Source organism: Gastrolobium bilobum, unplaced genomic scaffold (genome assembly GCF_033153095.1).
Source record: "Gastrolobium bilobum isolate Gb01-03AN ecotype WA unplaced genomic scaffold, APGP_CSIRO_Gbil_v1 utg3818, whole genome shotgun sequence".
NCBI classification, from domain to species: domain Eukaryota; kingdom Viridiplantae; phylum Streptophyta; class Magnoliopsida; order Fabales; family Fabaceae; genus Gastrolobium; species Gastrolobium bilobum.
This window is the reverse complement of record NW_026898236.1, coordinates 42,947-65,361: the sequence shown is the minus strand read 5'-3', so window position 1 is coordinate 65,361 and position 22,415 is coordinate 42,947. Positions and strand designations below refer to the sequence as shown.

The 22,415-nt window shown below is 33.7% G+C and overlaps 1 protein-coding gene across 1 annotated transcript; it reads right to left on the bottom strand.

Annotated features, from left to right (window-relative positions):
* Positions 1 to 2: 2 nt before the first annotated feature.
* On the bottom strand, positions 3 to 9,985 carry LOC133314129 (probable leucine-rich repeat receptor-like protein kinase At1g35710). The gene is given in 7 exon segments (XM_061515575.1): positions 3 to 48; positions 50 to 560; positions 774 to 1,894; positions 6,225 to 6,516; positions 6,674 to 7,642; positions 7,645 to 8,408; positions 8,487 to 9,985. Coding segments are annotated over 7 exon segments (5,202 nt in total).
* Positions 9,986 to 22,415: the final 12,430 nt, after the last annotated feature.

Genomic DNA, 22,415 nt, shown 5'->3' with positions numbered 1-22,415 from the left:
CTTTATAAGTTTAAAGAAAGGGAATGAACCTGGAGCAACATATCCAAATGTGCCAGCAAATGAAGTCCAATTGGTTGAATTAGGATTGAGAAGTTTAGCTGTTCCAAAGTCAGAGACATGAGCCACATATTCCAAATCCAAAAGAATATTCTTGCTTGATATATCTCGATGAACAATTGGAGGCCGGCAATCACAGTGCATATAGCATAAAGCATTAGCTACGCCTTTAACCACATTCACCCTCCTATTCCAATCAAACTTAGTTGCTTGTTCATTATTTTTCAAAATCATCTCCACACTACCTTTCTCCAAGAACTCATAAACCAGAAATGAGTATCGCGAATGAGAACAAAACCCATATAACTTGACAATGTTACGATGTCGAATTTCTGTCAAAGCTTGGATCTCACTTGTGAAAGCTTTTAGATTAGAGATTTCTTCATTTGGTGCTGAATGGAGTTTCTTCACAGCAACAACTTGACCCGTCGGCAATTCTGCTTTGTAAACACATCCATGCCCTCCAACCCCAATGAGATGTTTGTTGTCAAACTCTTCTGTGGCTTCAATAATGTTCTCATACACCTTTTTTCCATCAAAACTCCATATTGTAAAATAATTTTGAGTTTGAGATTCTGCAGCCTGGTTTTCTTTTGTGTGTGAAGATCGGCAGAGATGATACGAGACTCTGATAACAAAGAGTACCAGTAGAATGCCCAAAGTAAAGGGTAGAACCACCAATATGACTTTGTTAGTCTTATGATGATGAGATATGCAATTTGATGAAGGGCAAGGCTCCAAACCAGAGACATTACCACACAAGCATTTATTATTTCTCAAAGCTTCAATTGTAGCGTAATGAAAGGCTGGAATGTTTGGAAGTGGACCCTCTAATTGGTTGTACGATATACCAATATATGTCAAGCTTAACATACCATCAAAGCTAGAGGGAATGGTACCTGAAAGACTATTATGTGAGAGATTCAATATTTCTAAGTATTTCAACTGTCCAAGCATTGCTGGTATTGTTCCACCCAAAAAATTCCCACTAAGATCGAGACTACGAAGAACTTTGAATATGCCAAACTCAACAGGAATATTTCCCATAAAATTATTTTGGCTTAAATTTAAGTTCAACAACATAGGCAGCCTCCCAAGTTGTCCTGTGATGAAGCCACTGAAATTATTCCCTCCAAGATCCAAGGTCTCAAGTTTGGGCAATGATGTTATTTGCACGGGAACATTTTCTGAAAGATGATTGTTGCTTATCAAGAGTTTGATCAATGAAGTCAATTTACCTAACTCATTTGGAAGTTTTCCTATGAGATGGTTTGAAGATAAGTCAAGTACATGTAAGTTGATTGCCTCGCCTAGTTCTTGTGGTATGACACCTGATAATTTATTGTTGGAGATCTTAAGGCTTGTGAGACTATAGCACTTTCCCCAGTTTGGTGAAAGGTGACCATAAAAGTTATTTTCACTCAATTCCATGTAGTCCAAATTTGGATATACACCAAATTCATCTGTTATATTTCCAGTCAGTTGGTTTTGTTGAAGCCGAACTCTTATTAGGCTGGAGCAATTCTTCAAACTCTTTGGAACGGGGCCAGCAAAATTGTTATTAGAAGCACTAAACTTTGACAACTTTCCACTAATGCAAATGTTCTGAGGCAAATGGCCAATGAAATGATTATTAAATAACTGCAACATTTCCAAATTTGTAAGCCTGTTCATTTCTATTGGAATGTTCCCGCTGAGTTCATTTGAGTGCAAATATAATGATTTGACCTTTGACAAATTTCCAATAGTGGGAGGTATTGGTCCTGAGAGTTTATTTTTAGAAAATTGAACTGTCTCCAAATTACCCAAATTACCAATTGAGGGTGGTATTGACCCAGTGAGTTCATTTTTGTTCAAAAATAATAAATTGACCTTTGTCAAATTTCCAATAGTGGGAGGTATTGGGCCAAAGAGTTTATTGTGTTCAAGGTAAACAAACTCCAAATCAACCAAGTTACCAATCGAAGCTGGGATTGGCCCTGTGAGATGATTGTCACTGAGATCAAGATAGGAGAGTTTGGACAACACAACAATCTGGGGAGGAATACTTCCATTCAAGGAGTTGAGACTCATATCTATAGTGAGGATGTTTGGAAGTAAAGAGAAATTGAGACTTTGAAGCGTACCTCTTAATCCAATATTTGTAAGATTAATGTTGGACACAGACATGGACACGTCACACTCAATTCCAAGCCAATTATTACAAGGACTATTGCTGGTCCATGAAGATAGTAGAGCCTGGCTTTGGTTGTGAAGGTTGGCTTTCCATTTCAACAAAGCATTTGCTTCGATGCTTTGTAATGTGACCGAAGCAGAAGCAACATCAGAAGAAAAGGCCATTAACAATGCACAAAAGCACATTACAAGAAGCCTCCAAAATGGTATGAGCATCATGGACTGAAGCGTTGGAAAAATAAACATAATGGCAGGTATAGGGTGAAATATTCAATCACTATTTGTCTAAAGCAATCAGAGAGTGATACGCAATTCATGGGATGTTGCAGATACTTATATGCAAAAAAGTGAGTCCCACACGAACCAAAGTCAAGAAACGAGTCCTCAAGTCAAGGCTTCCATCACTGCTTCTCTGTTGTTCTTTTATTTCTTTGTTCTTTCTTTTTACTCATTCTTCATTATTGGTACAACCACCAACCGTAAAATTTATGTACGTGGTGGGATTCTCTATTTTTGTTCTTTCTTTCCAAATACAAACATATTTTATACGTTTTTTTTTTTTATTGTTTATTCATAATTTATACTAGTTTTAATTTTACTGTTTTTCGAATAAGACACGAAAATATTTTAAAAAATACTCTTATATGATAATATCATCCATCACAAAATCAGAAAATAATTTTATTCTCAGATCATCTTTTAAAAATAAACCAAGTAAAGAAATTATTTTAAATACTGTATCTTTTAGCACACAATTTAATAAAAAAAAATTAAGCAACATTATTCAATGAAATATACGCTCCAAATACTTTCATTTTCATTAAAATAATCTGATATTAAATATTTGCACCATGGGGCAAGTCTTTTTAGGTGGGATTTTTGAAGTAAGACTTGGTCTGGACGTGTTCATATTTTGTTGCAGCTAGCGTCTCATCCAGTGACAGTTTAATCACGGCATGGGTACTTCACACAAATAATATATAGATACACGACATAAAATATATATACTACTTTGTCCATCAAATAGAGTCAAGATAGATAGCAAAGCTAATCAGCTAAAGTCATCCACTCATAACGAAAATCAAGATTTGAGCGTTGCGTACCCAACACGACGGGCTAATTCCAAACTTATGCAAAAAAAGTCACTCACACATAAACCAAAGTCAACAAACTTACTCCTCCTCAGGTGTTGTTAGATGTATTTCGATATATGTTACGCTGCGTATGCAAAGGTTCAAAACAAGGGTGCAATTTATATATATGTATGTGGGCTCTTGTTGAAGAATGATCTTATCCTAACAGCTCTGCAAATCTTTTTCTTTTTCTTTTTCCATAAAATATTAGGATTGGTGGTACTCATATTATTTCATGTTTACATTCTCTTATAGTTATATTTTTTATTTTTCTTAATCTCCTTAAGTAATTCAAAGTCAAACCTATTTTTGTATATTTTCTACATTATTTTCTATTAATATTCATATTAATTATAAATTATAAATTATATTTTTTAGTATACGTCATTTAATAATTTTAAATGATAATATCATTCTTTATAAAATTAAAAATAAATTTTATACTTAAATCATCTTTTAGTAAATACATGTTAAGTAACATTATTAGTTCAATATACATTTCAAATATTTTCATTCTCATAAAATAAATTTTTATTATAATTAATTATTGAGTAAATTAATTTTTCCTTTTATTTCGAAGGAACATTTTGCATCTTTAAGTATTTAATTTAAGTTATATTTCGCTTAGTATTGAAATCATGTGATCCTTTAATCATTATTTATACTATGATATGAAAAACTTGAATTTCACTCTTATTTACACTCACATAAATTATCATAAGATCATATTTTTTTAATACGTAAAATATAATATCATAATTAAACATGAGACAATTTCAATTTACACATGTTTAAGAATAGTAATTGTTATACTCTATTCTGCAAGTAGATATTTCAAAGTTAAACCAACCATCTCTCATGGGGCCCATTGCATAGTAAGGACCATGATAGTTAAGATTTTGATTTAAATCTGCGTTTTAATGATTTTATGATTTTTTTTAATCAAAACGATTTCATCAAAATTCCAAACGTTTTAATGCTTTCACACTATAAAACAACGTAATTTTATATGACTGCACCAGTCCTTAGGTGCAGTCATCCGCTAAACCCTATATATATTATTAATGAACCGTTGTTGCTAATGTTATATTATTATTATTATTAGGGAAAAGTGTATGTCATCTTAAAGGATGTAAAATTGTGTCATTTTAAGTGAGAGAAAGAGATATGTCATAGGAGAGAGAGGACAAAAAAAAAGATATGGATCTCACCTCTTTAATTATAAGAGTAAAATGACACAAGTTGTGTAATTTAAAGGACAAATATTTTTCACTTAATATTTACATTGACTCACTTCCAAGTCTTTGTAGTGTAGGCGTTTTGATGTCGTATAGCAGTTTACTCTAGGCATTGGTATTAGGGTTTTATTTTTCTCATGTTGCATGAGACAAATTGTCTCATGCAACACACAAAAAAGTGAATGGGACCCATTTTTTTTCTTTTTCTCTCTCTTTTAGTGGGTCTCATCTACTTTTTTGTGTGTTGCATGAATGTCTCATGCAACATGAGAAAAATAAAACCCTTGGTATTGATGAGGATGAAAAAAAATGATAGATATATGAAAGCTAATTGTGAAAATATAATCTACCAAGAAATAAGTGTGTGGATATAAAATATGGTTCACCAAATAGAGTCAAGATGTCACAGCTAACTTGCTAAAGTCATACTACTGGAAAAATCGCGAATAGCAAGGGAAATTTGTGAGGGAAATATTTCCTTGCAAACTGTGACGGAATTTGCAGGGGAAAAACAATTGCGAGGGAAAATAGGCAAGATTTTCGTTACTACATTGCCGTCGCAAAATCCCTTGCAGTTCGGTTGCAATTTGCAAGGGAAATTGAATCCCTCGCAAGAATCATAAGTCTGTGACGGAACAACGAGGGAAAAAATTGGCGATGGAAGTTCCCTCGCAAAATTTAGGATCTGAAAATTGCAACTGAAATTTCACAATTTCCCTCACAGATTCTCTCGCAAATTGCGAGGAAATATATTCCCTCTCAAATTTCCTCGCAAATTGCGAGGGAATATATTCCCTCACAAAATTCAAAAATAATATATAAATCAAATTTAAAAGGGACAAGGGCATAAATTGGTTGCCGCATCATGCGTATGTGAAAAAATCATTAAATATGTCGCCGCATCCTTTATGGCAGACATTGAGTGCGTGTAGTGACAGTAGTGCCTATGTCAGCTAGTCATAGGAAAGATAAGACTTTGTTGATATTTAAGGTGTGTGTAAAAATTGTTCAATAATGAGAAGCAGAGAAAAATGTCTGAAAGATTCCTGTTCCAACCACCCTCGTCGTCATCACTGTACAAATTAAATGAAAAGTGACAAATGCTTCCGATGCCACCAAAAAGGGCATTGGTCTTTGTAGTTGGGCTTTAACCACTTAGTTAAAAGTCAAGTCCAGCCCAATAAAGAAAGCTAGGGTTCCCAATTCAAGATGTTCAGCAGCCTTTTGAACGTGCGTTAATAGCATAAATCCTAAACCCTTAACCCTAAATTTGACCAATTCTAGGACTATGGTCCCCACTTTAGCCCCTTGTAAAAAAATTAGTCTTGAGGAACTTTGAATGTGTGTAAATAGCATTTTGATGATAAGAGAGTATGGAAATTAGTCACGAGTAAAGAAAAGAGGGAGATAACCATTTTAGAAAATACACTAATTTAATATAAGAAAGAGCAATCTTTGATTATTCTTTGATATCTCCTTCATCTACCATCTGATCGTACTGAGATTTTTTTGACATATTCTTGACTCATTATTATTCATATCTAACGGTGGCTTTTATATTTATTTTTACTTTTGTATGGTTATGATTCCTCATATTTAATGTGAAGATTACTTCGACAATACAAGCTCCTTAACAACCTGCTCCATGGTAGGGCGAGAGCGTGGGCTTTCATTCAAGCAACCAATTGCTATCCTTGCAATTGATAATACATCCTTCACAATAGGATATACAGGATGAGGGAGACGTTGGTCCAACTTATCCATCAATGACATATTATCTAGTGTTGAGGCCACAACAATCCATGAAGAAGACATGACATCACTAGGGTGCTTTCCAAAGAGTATTTCCAATGCTAATACTCCAAAACTATGCACATCACATTTCTCATTTACTTTCATTGTGTACGCAAGTTCTGTACCGAATTAAAAAGATATCAAGTACAAAATATGAACCAAAAAGTAAACATGAAATGTTTAGATAATAATTAACTAGTTATGTTGACAAATGACTAGCAAAGACAAACTACAAAATCATTATATCCTTAATAAGTTTAAAGAAAGGGAATGAACCTGGAGCAACATATCCAAAGGTGCCTGCAAATGAAGTCTAGTTGGATGAATTAGGATTGAGGAGCTTAGCTGTTCCGAAGTCAGAGACATGAGCCACATATTCCAAATCCAAAAGAATATTCTTGCTTGATATATCTCGATGAACAATTGGAGGCCGGCAATCACAGTGCATATAGGATAAAGCATTAGCTATGCCTTTAACAACATTCACTCTCCTATTCCAATCAAACTTAGTTGCTTGTTCATCATTTTTCAAAATCATCTCCACACTACCTTTCTCCAAGAACTCATAAACCAGAAATGAGTATCGCGAATGAGAACAAAACCCATATAACTTCACAATGTTATGATGTCGAATTTCTGTCAAAGCTTGGATCTCACTTGTGAAAGCTTTTAGACTGGAGATTTCTTCATTTGGTACTGAATGAAGTTTCTTCACAGCAACAACTTGACTCGTAGGCAATTCTACTTTGTAAACACATCCATGCCCTCCAACCCCAATGAGATGTTTGTTGTCAAACTCTTCTGTGGCTTCAATAATGTTCTCATACACCATTTTTCCATCAAAACTCCATATTGCAAAATAATTTTGAGCTTGAGATTCTGCAGCCTGGTTTTCTTTTGTGTGTGAAGATCGACAGAGATGATACGAGACTCTGATAACAAAGAGTACCAGTAGAATGCCCAAAGTAAAGGGTAGAACCACCAATATGACTTTGTTAGTCTTATGATGATGAGATCTGCAATTTGATGAAGGGCAAGGCTCCAAGCCAGAGACATTACCACACAAGCATTTATTATTTCTCAAAGCTTCAATTGTAGCATGCTGAAAGGCTGTAATGTTTGGAAGTGGACCCTCTAATTGGTTGTATGATATATCAACATATGTCAAGCTTAACATACCATCAAAGCTAGAGGGAATGCTACCTGAAAGACTATTATGTGAGAGATTCAACATTTCTAAGTATTCAGCTGTCCAAGCATTGGTGGTATTGTTCCGCCCAAAAAATTCCCACTAAGATCGAGACTGCGAAGAACTTTGAATATGCCAAACTCAACGGGAATATTTCCTTTAAAATTATTTTGGCTTAAATTTAAGTTCAACAACATAGGCAGCCTCCCAAGTTGTTCTGTGATGAGGCCACTGAAATTATTCCCTCCAAGATCCAAGGTCTCAAGTTTGGGCAATAATGTTATTTGCACGGGAACATTTTCTGAAAGATGATTGTTGCTTATCAAGAGTTTGGTCAATGAAGTCAATTTACCTAACTCATTTGGAATTTTTCCTGTGAGATGGTTTGAAGATAAGTCAAGTACATGTAAGTTGATTGCCTCACCTAGTTCTTTTGGTATGACACCTGATAATTTATTGTTGGAGATCCTGAGGCTTGTGAGACCATAGCACTTTCCCCAATTTGGTGAAAGGTGACCATAAAAGTTATTTTCACTCAATTCCATGTAGTCCAAATTTGGATATACACCAAATTCATCTGTTATATTTCCAGTAAGTTGGTTTTGTTGAAGTCGAACTCTTATTAGGCTGGAGCAATTCTTCAAACTCTTTGGAACGAGGCCAATAAAATGGTTATTGAAAGCAGTAAAGTTTGACAACTTTCCACTAATACAAATGTTTTGAGGCAAATGGCCAATGAAATGATTATTAAATAACTGCAAATCTTCAAAATTTGTAAGCCTGTTCATTTCTATTGGAATGTTCCCGCTGAGTTCATTTTCGCTTAAAGATAAACGAATGACCTTTGTCAAATTTCCAAAAGTGGAAGGAATTGATCCAGAGAGTTTATTTTCAGAAAGCCCAACTGATTCCAAGTTAGCCAAGTTACCAATTGAGGGTGGTATCGGCCCAGTAAGTTCATTTGAGAATAAATGTAACAAAATGACCTTTGCCAAATTTCCAATAGTGGGAGGTATTGGTCCTGAGAGTTTATTTTTAGAAAAGTCAACTCTCTCCAAATTAGCCAAATTACCAATTGAGGGTGGCATTGGTCCAGTAAGTTCATTTGTGTATAAATATAATAAACTAACCTTTGTCAAATTTCCAATAGTGGAAGGAATTGGTCCAAAAAATTTGTTTTCAGAAAGGTAAACTGATTCCAAGTTAGCCAAGTTACCAATTGAGGGTGGTATCGGCCCAATGAATTCATTTATGGACAAAGATAATAAACTGACCTTTGTCAAATTTCCAATAGTGGAAGGAATTGGTCCAGAAAGTTTGTTTTCAGAAAGGTAAACTGATTCCAAGTTAGCCAAGTTACCAATTGAGGGTGGTATCGGCCCAATGAGTTCATTTGTGGATAAAGATAATAAACTGACCTTTGTCAAATTTCCAATAGTGGAAGGAATTGGTCCAGAAAGTTTGTTTTCAGAAAAGTCAACTAATTCTAAGTTGGCTAAGTTACCAATTGAGGGTGGTATCGGCCCAATGAGTTCATTTGTGGATAAATATAAATCATTGACCTTTGCCAAATTTCCAATAGTGGAAGGAATTGATTCAGAGAGTTTATTTTCAGAAAGCTCAACTGATTCCAAGTTAGCCAAGTTACCAATTGAGGGTGGTATCGGCCTAGTAAGTTCATTTGAGAATAGATGTAACACAGTGACCTTTGTCAAATTTCCAATAGTGGAAGGTATTGGTCCTGAGAGTTTATTTTCAGAAAAGTCAACTATCTTCAAATTAGCTAAATTACCAATTGAGGGTGGTATCGGCCCAGTAAGTTCATTTGTGTATAAAGATATATTAATGACCTTTGTCAAATTTCCAATAGTGGAAGGAATTGGACCAAAGAGTTTATTGTTTTGAAGGTAAACAAACTCCAAATCAACCAAGTTACCAATCAAAGGTGGGATTGACCCTGTGAGACGATTGTGACTGAGATCAAGATAGGAGAGTTTGGACAACACAACAATTTGGGGAGGAATACTTCCATTCAAGGAGTTGAGACTCATATCTATAGTGAGGATGTTTGCAAGTAAAGAGAAGTTGAGATTTTGAAGCATACCTCTTAATCCAATATTTGTAAGATTAACGTTGGAGACGGACATGGACACGTCACACTCAATTCCAAGCCAATTATTGCAAGGAGTATTGCCAGTCCATGAAGATAGCAAAGCCTGGCTTTGGTTGTGAAGGTTGGCTTTCCATTTCAACAAAGCATTTGCTTCGATGCTTTGTAATGTGACCGAAGCAGAAGCAACATCAGAAGAAAAGGCCATTAACAATGCACAAAAGCACACTACAAGAAGCCTCCAAAATGGCATGAGCATCATGGACTGAAGCGTTGGAAAAATGAACATAATGGCGGGTATAGGGTGAAATATTCAATCACTGTTTGTCTAAAGCAATCAGAGAGAGTGATACGCAATTCATGGGATGTTGCAGATACTTATATGCAAAAAAGTGAGTCCCACACGAACCAAAGTCAAGAAACGAGTCCTCAAGGCTTCCATCACTGCTTCTCTGTTTTTCTTTTATTTCTTTGTTCTTTCTTTTTACTCTTTCTTCATTATTGGCACAACCACCACCAACCGTGCAATTTATGTACGTGGTGGGATTCTCTATTTTTTTTTCCTTTCCAAATACAAACATATTTTATACGTTTTTTTTTATTGTTTATTCATAATTTATACTAGTTTTAATTTTACTGTTTTTAGAATAAGACACGAAAATATTTAAAAAAAATACTCTTATATGATAATATCATCCATCACAAAATCACAAAATAATTTTATTCTCAGATCATCTTTTAAAAATAAATTAAGTAAAGAAATTATTTTAAATACTGTATCTTTTAGCACGTAATTTAATAAACAAAATTAAGCAACATTATTCAATGAAATATACGCTCCAAATACTTTCATTTTCATTAAAATAATCTGATATTAAATATTTGCACCATAGGTATTTAATTACTCATATATTTTTTTAGTATTGCAACGAGGTGACTTTTTAATCATTATATATATATCATGTGATTTGAAAAAAACGCAACTTAGAGTTTCGTGTTTTTCTTAGAACAACATAAATTAACATAATATTATATTCTATTCAATTTTATAAAAAAAAATATTTTACGGTATTTATGTATTCTTTTAAAATGAGGGCATGTCTTAGAGCCTGAAGTCACTCCCACAAGAAGCTGAAGTCTTGATAGCTGTACGTATTTACAGACATTTACGTTGCGTTTTAAAAAAATATAAGAATTTTTATGACAGAATATTTATCATGGAGTATTCTTTTGTTTTTTGTTTTTTAATGATAATAATAATAATTATTACTGTCTGTGACTCATGCTAGTCTTTTTAGGTGGGATTTTTGAAGTAAGACTTGGTCTGGACGTGTTCATATTTTCTTGCAGCTAGCGTCTCATCCAGTGACAGTTTAATCACGGCATGGGTACTTCACACAAATAATATATAGATACACGACATGAAGGGACAATCATCATATTGTCATCTTTTAGGCAAAAATTTATTGGATTGTGATGGCAGAATTTATTTTTTTTTTGGTCAAAATGCCACATCACAATCTCGCTGATCTGACAAGTGAAAATGAACTTGACACGTGACAACGTCTGAATGGTCAATCTTCTAGCTGAGCAGCCCAGCGCGAATGACAAAATGCTGACACGTGGCAAAAGTATAGGTATCCTGTACCTTTGCAGAGAATGCCTGTACTTTTACCACGTGTTACCATTCTGTCATTCGCGCTGGGTTGCTTAGCTAGAATTGTTGACCATTCAGATGCTGCCACGTGTCCAGTTCATTCCCGCTTGTCAGATCAGCAAGATTGTGACGTGACATTTTGATAAAAAATCTTCTTAGCATGGCAATCCGATAAATTTTTATTAAAAGGGTGTTAGTTTGGTCAATGTCCCCGACATAAAAACAAAGTGTGGGGATATAAAATAATAAATATACTACTTTGTCCATCAAATAGAGTCAAGATAGATATCAAGGGAGCGTTTGGTACAGGTGAGCTTTTTTTTTACCAGAAAAATGTAATTACCAGGGATATGCAGGGAAAGTGAGTTAGATATAAAAGTTAAAAAAATTGTTTGGTTAGGTAAAATATTTTCAGACAAATTGATTAAAGTTTTTGAAGTCTATGTTTGGTTGAGGATAGAATATTGATGGGTAAATGGTATAAAATTACAAAAGTAACCCCTTATTAATTTTTTTAATATCAATACAAATAAATTTAATATCATTACAAAAGTAACCCGTAATAGAAAGGTAGTTATGTCAAATCCTTTATTCTATATATTCCATTTGCCTAGTTATCATACAATATCACTTTCAAAGTGGCATTGTTGGTCTGTGTTTATTGTTACATTTTTACAAAGAATTGTAGAAGCATAGCCAAATGAGTTGGCTGGAAAATTTTTAGAAAACGTTGAACCAAACATTGTATTCATAAAATATCAATATGTAATGCCTGGGGTTTTGAAAAGAAATCCCAAACCAAACACCTCCTAAAGATAATCGGGGATGTTTGGTTGCTGGATTATGTTGAGATAGATAGGGAAGTAGGAAGTGAGAATATCCCAAGACCATGTTTAGTTGAGCCATGTTCTTCACTTACCCACCTAAATAACTACTCTAGCAAACCAAGTTGCCTAGCTTTTATGATGGATATAGCTGGCAAAATTTATCCTTTGATCATGTGGTATTTCTGAAAACCTATCAATCTGCTGACTTTGGCTTTTGTCCAAAAGACTTGGGTACCCCCTGAAAGGAAAATATCTTGCCATATCTTGTCAGTGGTCAAAGAGCAAGACTTGAACAGCTTCACACGGAAACATGGAAGTGGTCAAACAGCAAGACTTGACCAGCTTCACACGGAAACATGGAAGATTGTTTTTGTAATTTTTGTAAGCGTCAAAAAGACTTGAACATGCCACCGTCAAAAAGATTAAAAATCAGGGTTATTTTTGTAATTTAAGATTGTTTTTCCATCTATATCTTACCCTCAACCAAACATACGTTTTCTAAAAGTTACCTAATTTTTCCAATAATTTTTTTTTCCACTAAACAACTTTTTTTTACATTTTTCTATCTATCTCACTTTATCTCACTTTCTAACCATTTCCCTATCAATTACATTTTCTTAGTATTCAAAAAATTTCTCCTCGACCAAACGGTCCCTGAAGTCATCCACTCATAACGGAAATCAAGATTTGAGCGTTGCGTATACAGCACGGGCTAATTCCAAAATTATGCAAAAAAAGTTACTCACACATAAGCCAAAATCAACAAACTTTTACTCCTGAAGTCTTGTTAGATGTATTTCGATAGGGAAATTATAGTCTTATCTAACATGAGATTTATCTCTCATGTTACACTCACATAAAAAGATGTGCCTTTCTTTTTCTTTTTCTTTTTTAAAATTGGTGGATTCCACTTTACTTATCTCAAAACATGAGATAACTTCTCTCATACTACATGAGAGAAGTAAAGCCCATTTTTTTTAAAAAAAGTGTGCAATTTATAAATGTATGTGGGCTCTGCAAATCTTTTTTTCTTTTTCCATAAAATATTAGGATTGGTGGTACTCATATTATTTCATGTTTACATTCTTTTATAATTATATTTTTATTTTCTTAATCTCCTTAAGTAATTCAAAGTCAGACCTATTTTTGTATATTTTCTACATTATTTTCTATTAATATTCATATTAATTATAAATTATGTTTTTTAGTATACGTCATTTAATAATTTTATATGATAATATCATTCTTTATAAAATCAAAAATAAATTTTATACTTAAATCATCTTTTAACCAATCATTTAGTAAATACATGTTAAGTAACATTATTCAATATACATTTTCATTCTCATTCAAAATAAATTGATATTATAATTAATTATTGAATAAATTAATTTTTCCTGTTATTTCGAAGGACCATTTTGCATCTTTAAGTATTTAATTTAACTTATATTTCGTTTAGTATTGAAATCACGTGATCATTTAATCATTATTTATGATATGATATGAAAAACTTGAATTTCACTCTTATTTACACTGACATAAATTATCATAAGATCATATTTTATTAATACATAAAATATATATAGTATCATAATTAAACATGAGAGAATATCAATCTACACCTGTTTAAGAATAGTAACTCTTATACTCTGCTCTGCAAGTAGATATTTCAAAGTTGAACCAATAATCTCTAGTGAGGCCCATTGCATAGTAAAGATCACTGCAGCTAAAATTTTGATTTAAATTTGTGTTTTTATGATTTTATAATTTTTTTAATTAAAATAATTTCATCAAAATTTCAAACGCTTTTACGATTCTTTTTTACGTTAAGATTTTGCATTTTATGATTTTTTATCCTCTTTTCAATTTTAAATAAAATTTCAATTTTAACTACTATAAAGACTCAAAAATTTCAAAATACAAGAAATGAAGAAATTTGCCAGAATCACCCCTTGATGAAAGCCTGGACCCCACGTAAAGAAAAACAAAGCCAAAGAAACTTGCTTATGAAAACGCAGACCCAGGTAAATGAATCCAAAGCAAATCTCAAAAGAAATTACAGGCGGGACCCAGCAAATCAATTCAACAAAGCCAAAGTTCACTATTCAAAGTCACCTGTCAAACCAACTGTCTGTGGAGCCCGCCACTTCTCCAAGCAAGTTTGATAGTTCCAATTCTGCAACATTGATATCAAACCACCAGAATTGCAATCTTGAAATGTGCTTTGTTTTTCTCCTTTAGAAAGAAGAAGAAATTTTTTGCACCTGATACAATTTTTCGATGCGCTCCACCATATTTAAAAAAATAAAAAATAAGAAAACAAAATATGTAAAATGATGTCTCATTAAATAGTCTTCTCCAGCGATGGGAGAAACTATTCTCCCTCTTGAAATTAACTGTTGATTTTCATCTATCAAACGATCAAAATTGATTGAGCTATTTTTATTAATTAATTATTAATATAATAAATTAAAACCATCTGATTTACAAAAATCAATATTTAAGATTTAGTGTAAGAGTTACTATACTTACACCAGTGTAAAAACTATTTTATTAATACAATGGGTCTTTTGTAGAAATAAGTTAGATATTAATTATACTAAATCATGTGAATAATCTTTTAATCTAATGATTAAAGAGAAAAATAAAATGTGTTATAAACAATGTAACCATTGGATGTGCATAGCTACCAAAAGACTTAACCTCAAATAGTAATTCCTGATGAAGATAATTTCAGTCATTTATTTAGTTACAATCTACAATTCCTTGAAAGCCTATGAATAGTGGTTGATACAAAGATTGACACACACGAAAATACAATAAGAATTTATTGCTTAACCTTTCTCTCTTATCTTTGTTTTTCTTCTAGTTATTCTTTTACTCTAGGTACTAAGTTATCTTCTTCTAGCTACTTTCTTCTAGTTACCTATTGTTTCATAACACATTATTCGAGTCAGCATCACGCTCTGCCCAAAAGAGAATCACAATGATTAATTCAAAGATTATAAGTGATCTTGCATCCTAAATCATTACATAAAGGTCAATATTAATCTTATTCATTTTATTACATTTGTTTTGGTTCATTTCATATTTTGCAATTAATGTGCTACTATTTTCTTTGGGGTATTTTTTTTATGTGAATTTTAAATCTGTTATCTCTCTCTATTTTCATTATCCTTTGGGTTATTTTGTATTGAGTATTATAGTTATTTTAAATTTTATATTACTTTCCAAATACTAGCAATGCCAACGATATTTAGAAATCCATAATAGTAATCTTACGTATACTGTATTATTTTCCTTTTGTTGCATATAAAAATCAACATGATTTCAAGGCATTATTAGATATTGAACTAATTTGGAAACTTCAACAATTTTAAGCTGGTTTATGAATCTTAGCTATGTAAGAAAATCTTTCAATAAAAAGTTCCTCAAAATTTACACATTCATTATTTAACTTGAAATCACCAAAAAAAATGTTTTTATCCCATAATTTTGGTAGCAAAAATTGCATAATTAACAATTTTGGCATAGCTGTTTGTGGTGGGGTTATGAGAGATTCTCAAGGGAGATGGCTAGATGGATTTGCTTAAAGACTTGGGATTTGTAGTTCTTTTAGAGCAGAGTTGTGGGGTGTGCTTCGCGGGCTGAAATTAGCTTGAAATTCTGGTCACCGTAATGTTATAATTGAAAGTGATTCAATTTATGTTATCACTGTGCTCACCTCACAGGGTGCAGCAGCTCGTGAGAGTCAGTAAATTTCTCGGATACGAGCATGGATTCAGAAAGATTGGTCGGTTAGTTTCAACCACACATTCAGGGAAGGAAATGCTTGCAGATCGGATGACAAATTTTATTTTGGAGCGTGATGAGGATGTGCAATATTTTTTTTGTGAAGAACCACCACCTGGCATTCACGTTATTAATCTGGCTGATCTTACTGGAGTGGGAAGACCGCGAGCTCTGGTGATCCAGTAGCTTCTGTTTCTGTTTTGATGCTCTGTCTTTGTTTTTGTTTTTGGGCCCTGACCCTGTTGGCTATCAAAAAAATAAAATAAAATAAAATAAAGAAACTTAAATATAAGGGGCAGATATTTTGACGCCAGTGTCAAATTAAAAGTTTGACACCAAATTTTAATTGTAGATTTTCGTAAATCGAATGGTTATAATTTATTGGGTCATACTTATTAATTAATTATTAATTCTCAATAAATTATAATCGTTACATTGGCGAAAATCAACGGTTAAGATCTGATGTCAAACTTTTTAGTATGATACCAAATCATAACCGTTGATTTTGGTAAATCTAACGGTTATAATTTATTAAGTCATACTTATTAATTAATTATTAATTTGCAATAAATTATATCTATTAGATTGACGGAAATCAACGGTTAAGATTTGGTGTCAAACTCCTTAGTTTGCAACAAATATTAACCATTGATTTTCATAAATCTAACGCTTATAATTTATTGGGTCATATTTATTAATTTCCAATAAATTATAACCGTTAAATTGACAAAAATTAACGGTTAAGGTTTGATGTCAAACTTTTTAGTTTGATACCAAATCTTAACAGTTGATTTTTGTGAATCTAACGGTGACGATATATTGTGTCATACTAATTATTTAATTATTAATTCGCAATAAATTATAACTGTTAGATTCACAAAAATCAACATTTATGAATTGATGTCAAACTTTTTAATTTAACACCGGTGTCAAATGATCCAATACATGTGTAGGTGCTTGTGTGTGTGTATATATATATAGAGTTTTATTAGTCTCATGTTAAAGGAGATAAATTATCTCATGTCATAGAAACAAATTTGTGGGCTCCACCATCTAAAAAATAAAAATAAAAGAAAAGAAAAAGGTGGCACAATTATCGTTATCGAAGTGTGTGTAAGAGAGAAAGTTATCACATGTAGCATAAGAATAGTTTTTCCCATATATATATCCTTTGACATCGGTGTCAAACTTTGAAATTTGATACCTAATATCTAATGGATGAGACAAAGAACTAATATTCCTTTCATGCTCCCAATGCCATCTCACTTGACTAGTTGTATGCTCTCTAGAGAACAATCTTTAAAGCTCAGGTACAAGATGAAAGTATCACGTCTTCTTTGAACGACACCATTGACTTTTCGATTCTTCCTAACATATTTATACCGATTTTCTGCACAAAATTTGCATCGATTGAGTTGTCCATCATTTTAATAATACGACATGCGATGTATCTTCTCTCCTCCAAGACGGAGGATTCTCAAGATTGTTTTGCTTTGTAAAAATTTTTGGGCATGAAATTCGCTTGCAGCAAAGCCTCTCCAACAAACTTCATCCTTTGGTTGAAGCACCTTTTCATCATTCGATAATTTGGGTTCAAACTTGAGTTAGACATGTAGATAAGGCAGCGTGTGTCTCACAACCATCACAAAAATGAAGTTCAATCAAATTTGTTTTGCTTCAGGATTTTGATCTTTTGGCATAAAAGAGTGATCTTCGTCAGTGTTTCAATGTAGATGATTGATGCTCTCCGGCAAGTATACCGATCGCACAAGTAATATAGAAAGTAAGTAGAGTATCGTCTCCACATGGATTGTAAACCAAGTACTACAATAACCAGTCCCCTTAAGTTGGAAAACTCGGTTTGTTGTTTGGAAAAATTGTGAATTGATTTTGAGTAACAATAAGAAATAAAAGTAAAGACTTGTTTTTGAAATTTTATTTAAGAGAAATAAAATAATAACAATGAGAATTGATTTTAAAAATATGAGAAAAACATTGTAGCTAGAACGCACTCACCTTATGATCCCCACTTCTTACTTTGGATTGATTCACAAAACTTATTCATATAATTACTCGGATAAATTATTATCTAAGAATATTTATTAGTTAACCCTCAATTCCTTGCAAGGTTAACCATTTAATCTCCAATTGGAACCCCAATTCCTTGCAATGTTTCTCATGGTATTAAGCAATGAACGCAATAATTTAAGCATCCGCAATTAAATACACATCTATTCCTAGCATGCATACCAATTGTTATCCTACCCCCTTTCAAGATCAAAACCCCAATATTCCTATCTAGGGTTCTAACCCTCAAACTATTCTCAACTATCAGATTGATCAGTTCTAATAAAGAAAATAGAAAATACGCACAAGGTAGAGACAAAAATAATTATATAAATGAGTAAAACTAAATCAATCCATCGTAACAAGGGTTCACATAGGGCTCGTGACCCTAACTACAATAAAAATAACTAGCCAAGCAGAATCATGGCTAAAAATCCAATATTCAATGGAAGCATAAAATTAAAGTTAAATAGATGAAGAAGAAGAACTGTGGAAGAATCCTCCTGAGCTCTGCCGTCGGCCTCCTTCTGAATGGAATGAGAGATCCCCAGGGTTCTATTAAGAGGATATATTTATAAGCCTCTTTTATTCTTCCAAAAATACCCTTCCGAAAACACGGTACTTCTTTCCCGTAAACCGGCGCCAGTTGGCGCGGAGTTACTGACAAATTGTGAAAAACCAGAACAGCTTCTACGTAACTTGGCGCCAGTTGGCGCCATCTTGTTCAACCTTGGCGCCACTTGGCGCCATTTCAATTTCTTCAACAAAGTGTGGCGCCACTTTGCTTCACTTGGCGCTGGTTGGCATGGTGGCGCTAGTTTGCGCCATTCTGGCGCCAACTAGCGCCAATTCTCTGGACTTTGTACTATGCAACATGGAACTTTGTTTGCTTTCTTTTAATTTGGCGTCGGTTGGCGCCATGCTTCTGGAACTTGTATTTTTCTGAACTCAAGTGTAATTGCGTCAACATGCTTTTTATAATTTCCACTTCTTTTTCCTGTAAAAACACAACCAATAGGTGAGAAATATTATTGAAAAGAAAGAATCAATATAATTAGCAAATATATATTTAAGTTGCTCTTTTATGACTCAATCTTTATCAATTTTAACACAGAAAATCACACTTGCCAGAGGCACATCAAACCATTCCCGGATTTAAACGTTGATGTCCCCAGCAATATAAAAGACTCAATCCAGGAAATATTTAATTAATCCAACATAACATTCTAGAGATACTCTAAGACACAATATGCTATGCATGCCTGACTCAACATCATAAACTCCTAATAATGTCATCAGCTTCTTAAAGATGCAAGTCTACATTGATTACCCATCACACAGATAATAATAATATTCACTCAACACTCAGTGTTTAAGGGTATCATGAGCACTCAATTACTCAAAGCTATAACACTACCATAGGCTTGATCATATTCTCAAAAATTCTTAAAAATGAAGAATCAAACACATGCATCAATTGATCAAAAGGACTTCACAGGTTGTAACTTGGCCGGGGTAACAGGTAGGAAAATATGGATAGTAGCTCAAACAACAATGAGATTGAAAAACTAAATTTATTTCACTTTAACACATTCAACTCAATGATTTTGCTCCACTAACATTCCCACAGAATTTCGGGAATTAATTCCTTCCAGCCACCTTTTACTCTTTTCTTTTTCTTTTTTTTTTTATAAGAGCATAGATGAATTTTTCATCCCTTAATTACTTGACCTTTGTGGAGCTTACCTCAATTTCTTTATTTTATTTTTAACACATTTAGTGATTCAATCTCAATCAAGGTAAGTCACATGGACATAGGCTAAGCCATAAATCAGGCACAGGTCATTTATCAACAAATAAGTTCAGGCTCAAAGGGACTAGCAAGGGAAAATTTCATACAGGTGGGTCATTTTGGCCATAAGCTAATAAGAACAAAATGCCTTTATCATATCAATCAATGCATGCATAACATAGAAACATATCAAGTTCTAGAGTATTACAACAGTGAGGCCTCTCAACAAAAATTTCAGTGTTTAGGCTCAAACCTCACAGTTATGGTATCAATGCAGACTCAAGAAAATTGACCTCAGACATTATCAGAATTTCACAATATTAATTCAGACAAACGAGCAATCATGCAATCCAATTATGCCTATGCAATGTCATGCCAGAAAGTCATACAATATATTCCAAGAATTCAGTCAAGCACATTAACTATATAAGCACATTTAAACCTGAGAATTGCTTGAAACATTTTTTTATATATATATATAGCTCACAAAATAACTATAAAAATAACTAAGAAAATTAAAAGAGTTAGAATATCTCCCCTGATAGAAGAATTGCAGTTCTAAGGTGCATGCCTACCATTCCTAGATTTAGAGAATTGCTGTCCTCAGCAATAATTAGATCACAAGAAGGAAGAAAAACCTGCACAATAGAACAAACAGTGGCATATAGAAGAAACTATAATGCGCACATTAAAACATCAGAGAAAAATATACTAACACAGTAACTAAAAAAAAAATGAAACAGAAAAATAAACTAATATACAAGATCTCCATCAGTAAGGAGATATACTCAACCCTCCATGTCATCCCCCTCAGCAGCGTGTGATGACTCAGCAAATGGAGGATCCGGTGGTACTGGATGCCTTGGTGTATGAGACCACCATTCCCAGATTTGTTCCAAACCATGAAGCCATGTTAAGAACTCTTTGAAGCTTTGGTTTTTCTGAGAGATAGAGTCTCAGTGTCTCTTGTCAAACTTCAGCTTCCGGTGTCTCTTCCAACTCGTATCAAAGAGTTTGATCACCTCCTTTCTCAGTACCTTCTTCATTATAGGATGACTCCTCCCTTGGGGTTTTCTCTCATGTTTGTCATCATCCTCATTGAGAATTTTGTTAGTATGGGAAAAAGGATCTTTATTTTTCAATTCAGTTTTCTCTTCCTTCAGTGCTTCAATCACCGCCTCCTTATTACCCAAGAAGACATTTTTTTGAGGTTGAGGAAACTCTTTCAAATCCACCTTCATGGCACCATCTTCCTTGGCATCATCCGCTACACTTTGTTTTTCCTTTAAGACTTCAAGACTAAAACAATCGTCTTTGTGAGAAGACTATTTTAGAGAATCAAAGACGTTGATGGTAACGGTCTCGTCATTCATCCTTAGCTCAAGCTTTCCATTTTCAACATCAATCATGGCCCGAGCAGTGGCCAAGAAAGGTCTACCCAGTAAAAGAGGCATCTCAGCTCCCCTTTCCATGTCCAACACTACAAAATCAGCAGGAAAGATGAACTTGTCTACCTTCACAAGAACATCTTCAATAATACCACTAGGCTTCCTCAAAGACTTATCAGCAAGTTGAAAAGATGCCAAAGTGGGCTTCAACTCGGTGATCCCCAAGGATTTACAAACAGAAAGGGGCATCAAATTAATGCTAGCCCCAAGATCGCATAATGCTCTGCCAATTTTTGTGTCCCCAATTTCAATAGGAATTTTGAAACTCCCTGGATCACTGAGTTTGGGTGGAAATTTCTTCTGTATGATGGCACTACACTCCTCAGTGAGTGTTACTGTCTGGTATTCCTGCAGCTTATGTTTTCTTGATAACAAGTCCTTCATGAACTTGGCATAATTGGGCATGCAAGCTAGAGCTTCAGCAAAGGGAATGTTGATATGCAATTTCTTGAATATATCCAGAAATCTTTCATAATGTTGTTTTTGAGCATGTTTCTTAAACCTTTCTGGATAAGGTGCCATTGCCCTCACATATTCTAGTTTCAGTTCAAACTTCTTCTTTGCAACTGGCTTTTCCACTTCAGCAGGTTTTTCAATTTCTTTTTCTTTTTCTGGCTCACCTGCAGTATCCAGCTTCTTTTCAGCTTCCACATTTATGCTCGGCTTTTCTGGAGCTGCTACCACTTTACCACTTCTAGTGGTGACAAACATACAATCCTCCCTTGGATTGGTGACTGTGTTACTAGGAAAATTACCTGGAGTTCTATCGGCAACTTGCTTGGCCAGCTGGCCAATTTGATTCTCCAGATTTCTGATCGAAGCATTCATGTTTCTGGTATTAGCCCCAGTCTCTTCCATGAAAGCATTTGTGTTTTTGGTATTGGCTCTAGTCTCCTCCATAAAAGCATTGGAGTGTTGAGCCATTTGTCCAACTAACCTCTCCAAATCAGAAGGTTCCTACTGTTGAATAGGAGGAGGTTGCAGAAAGTTGTTTGAACTATAATCAAGACCACTTCCTTGACCTCTCCTCTGAAAATTATTTCTGCCAGGAGAATTCTGATTTCTTTGAAAATTTTGTTGGGGCTTCCATGTTGACATCTGAAAATAATTATGTAAAGTATGCATACGTTTAAGCA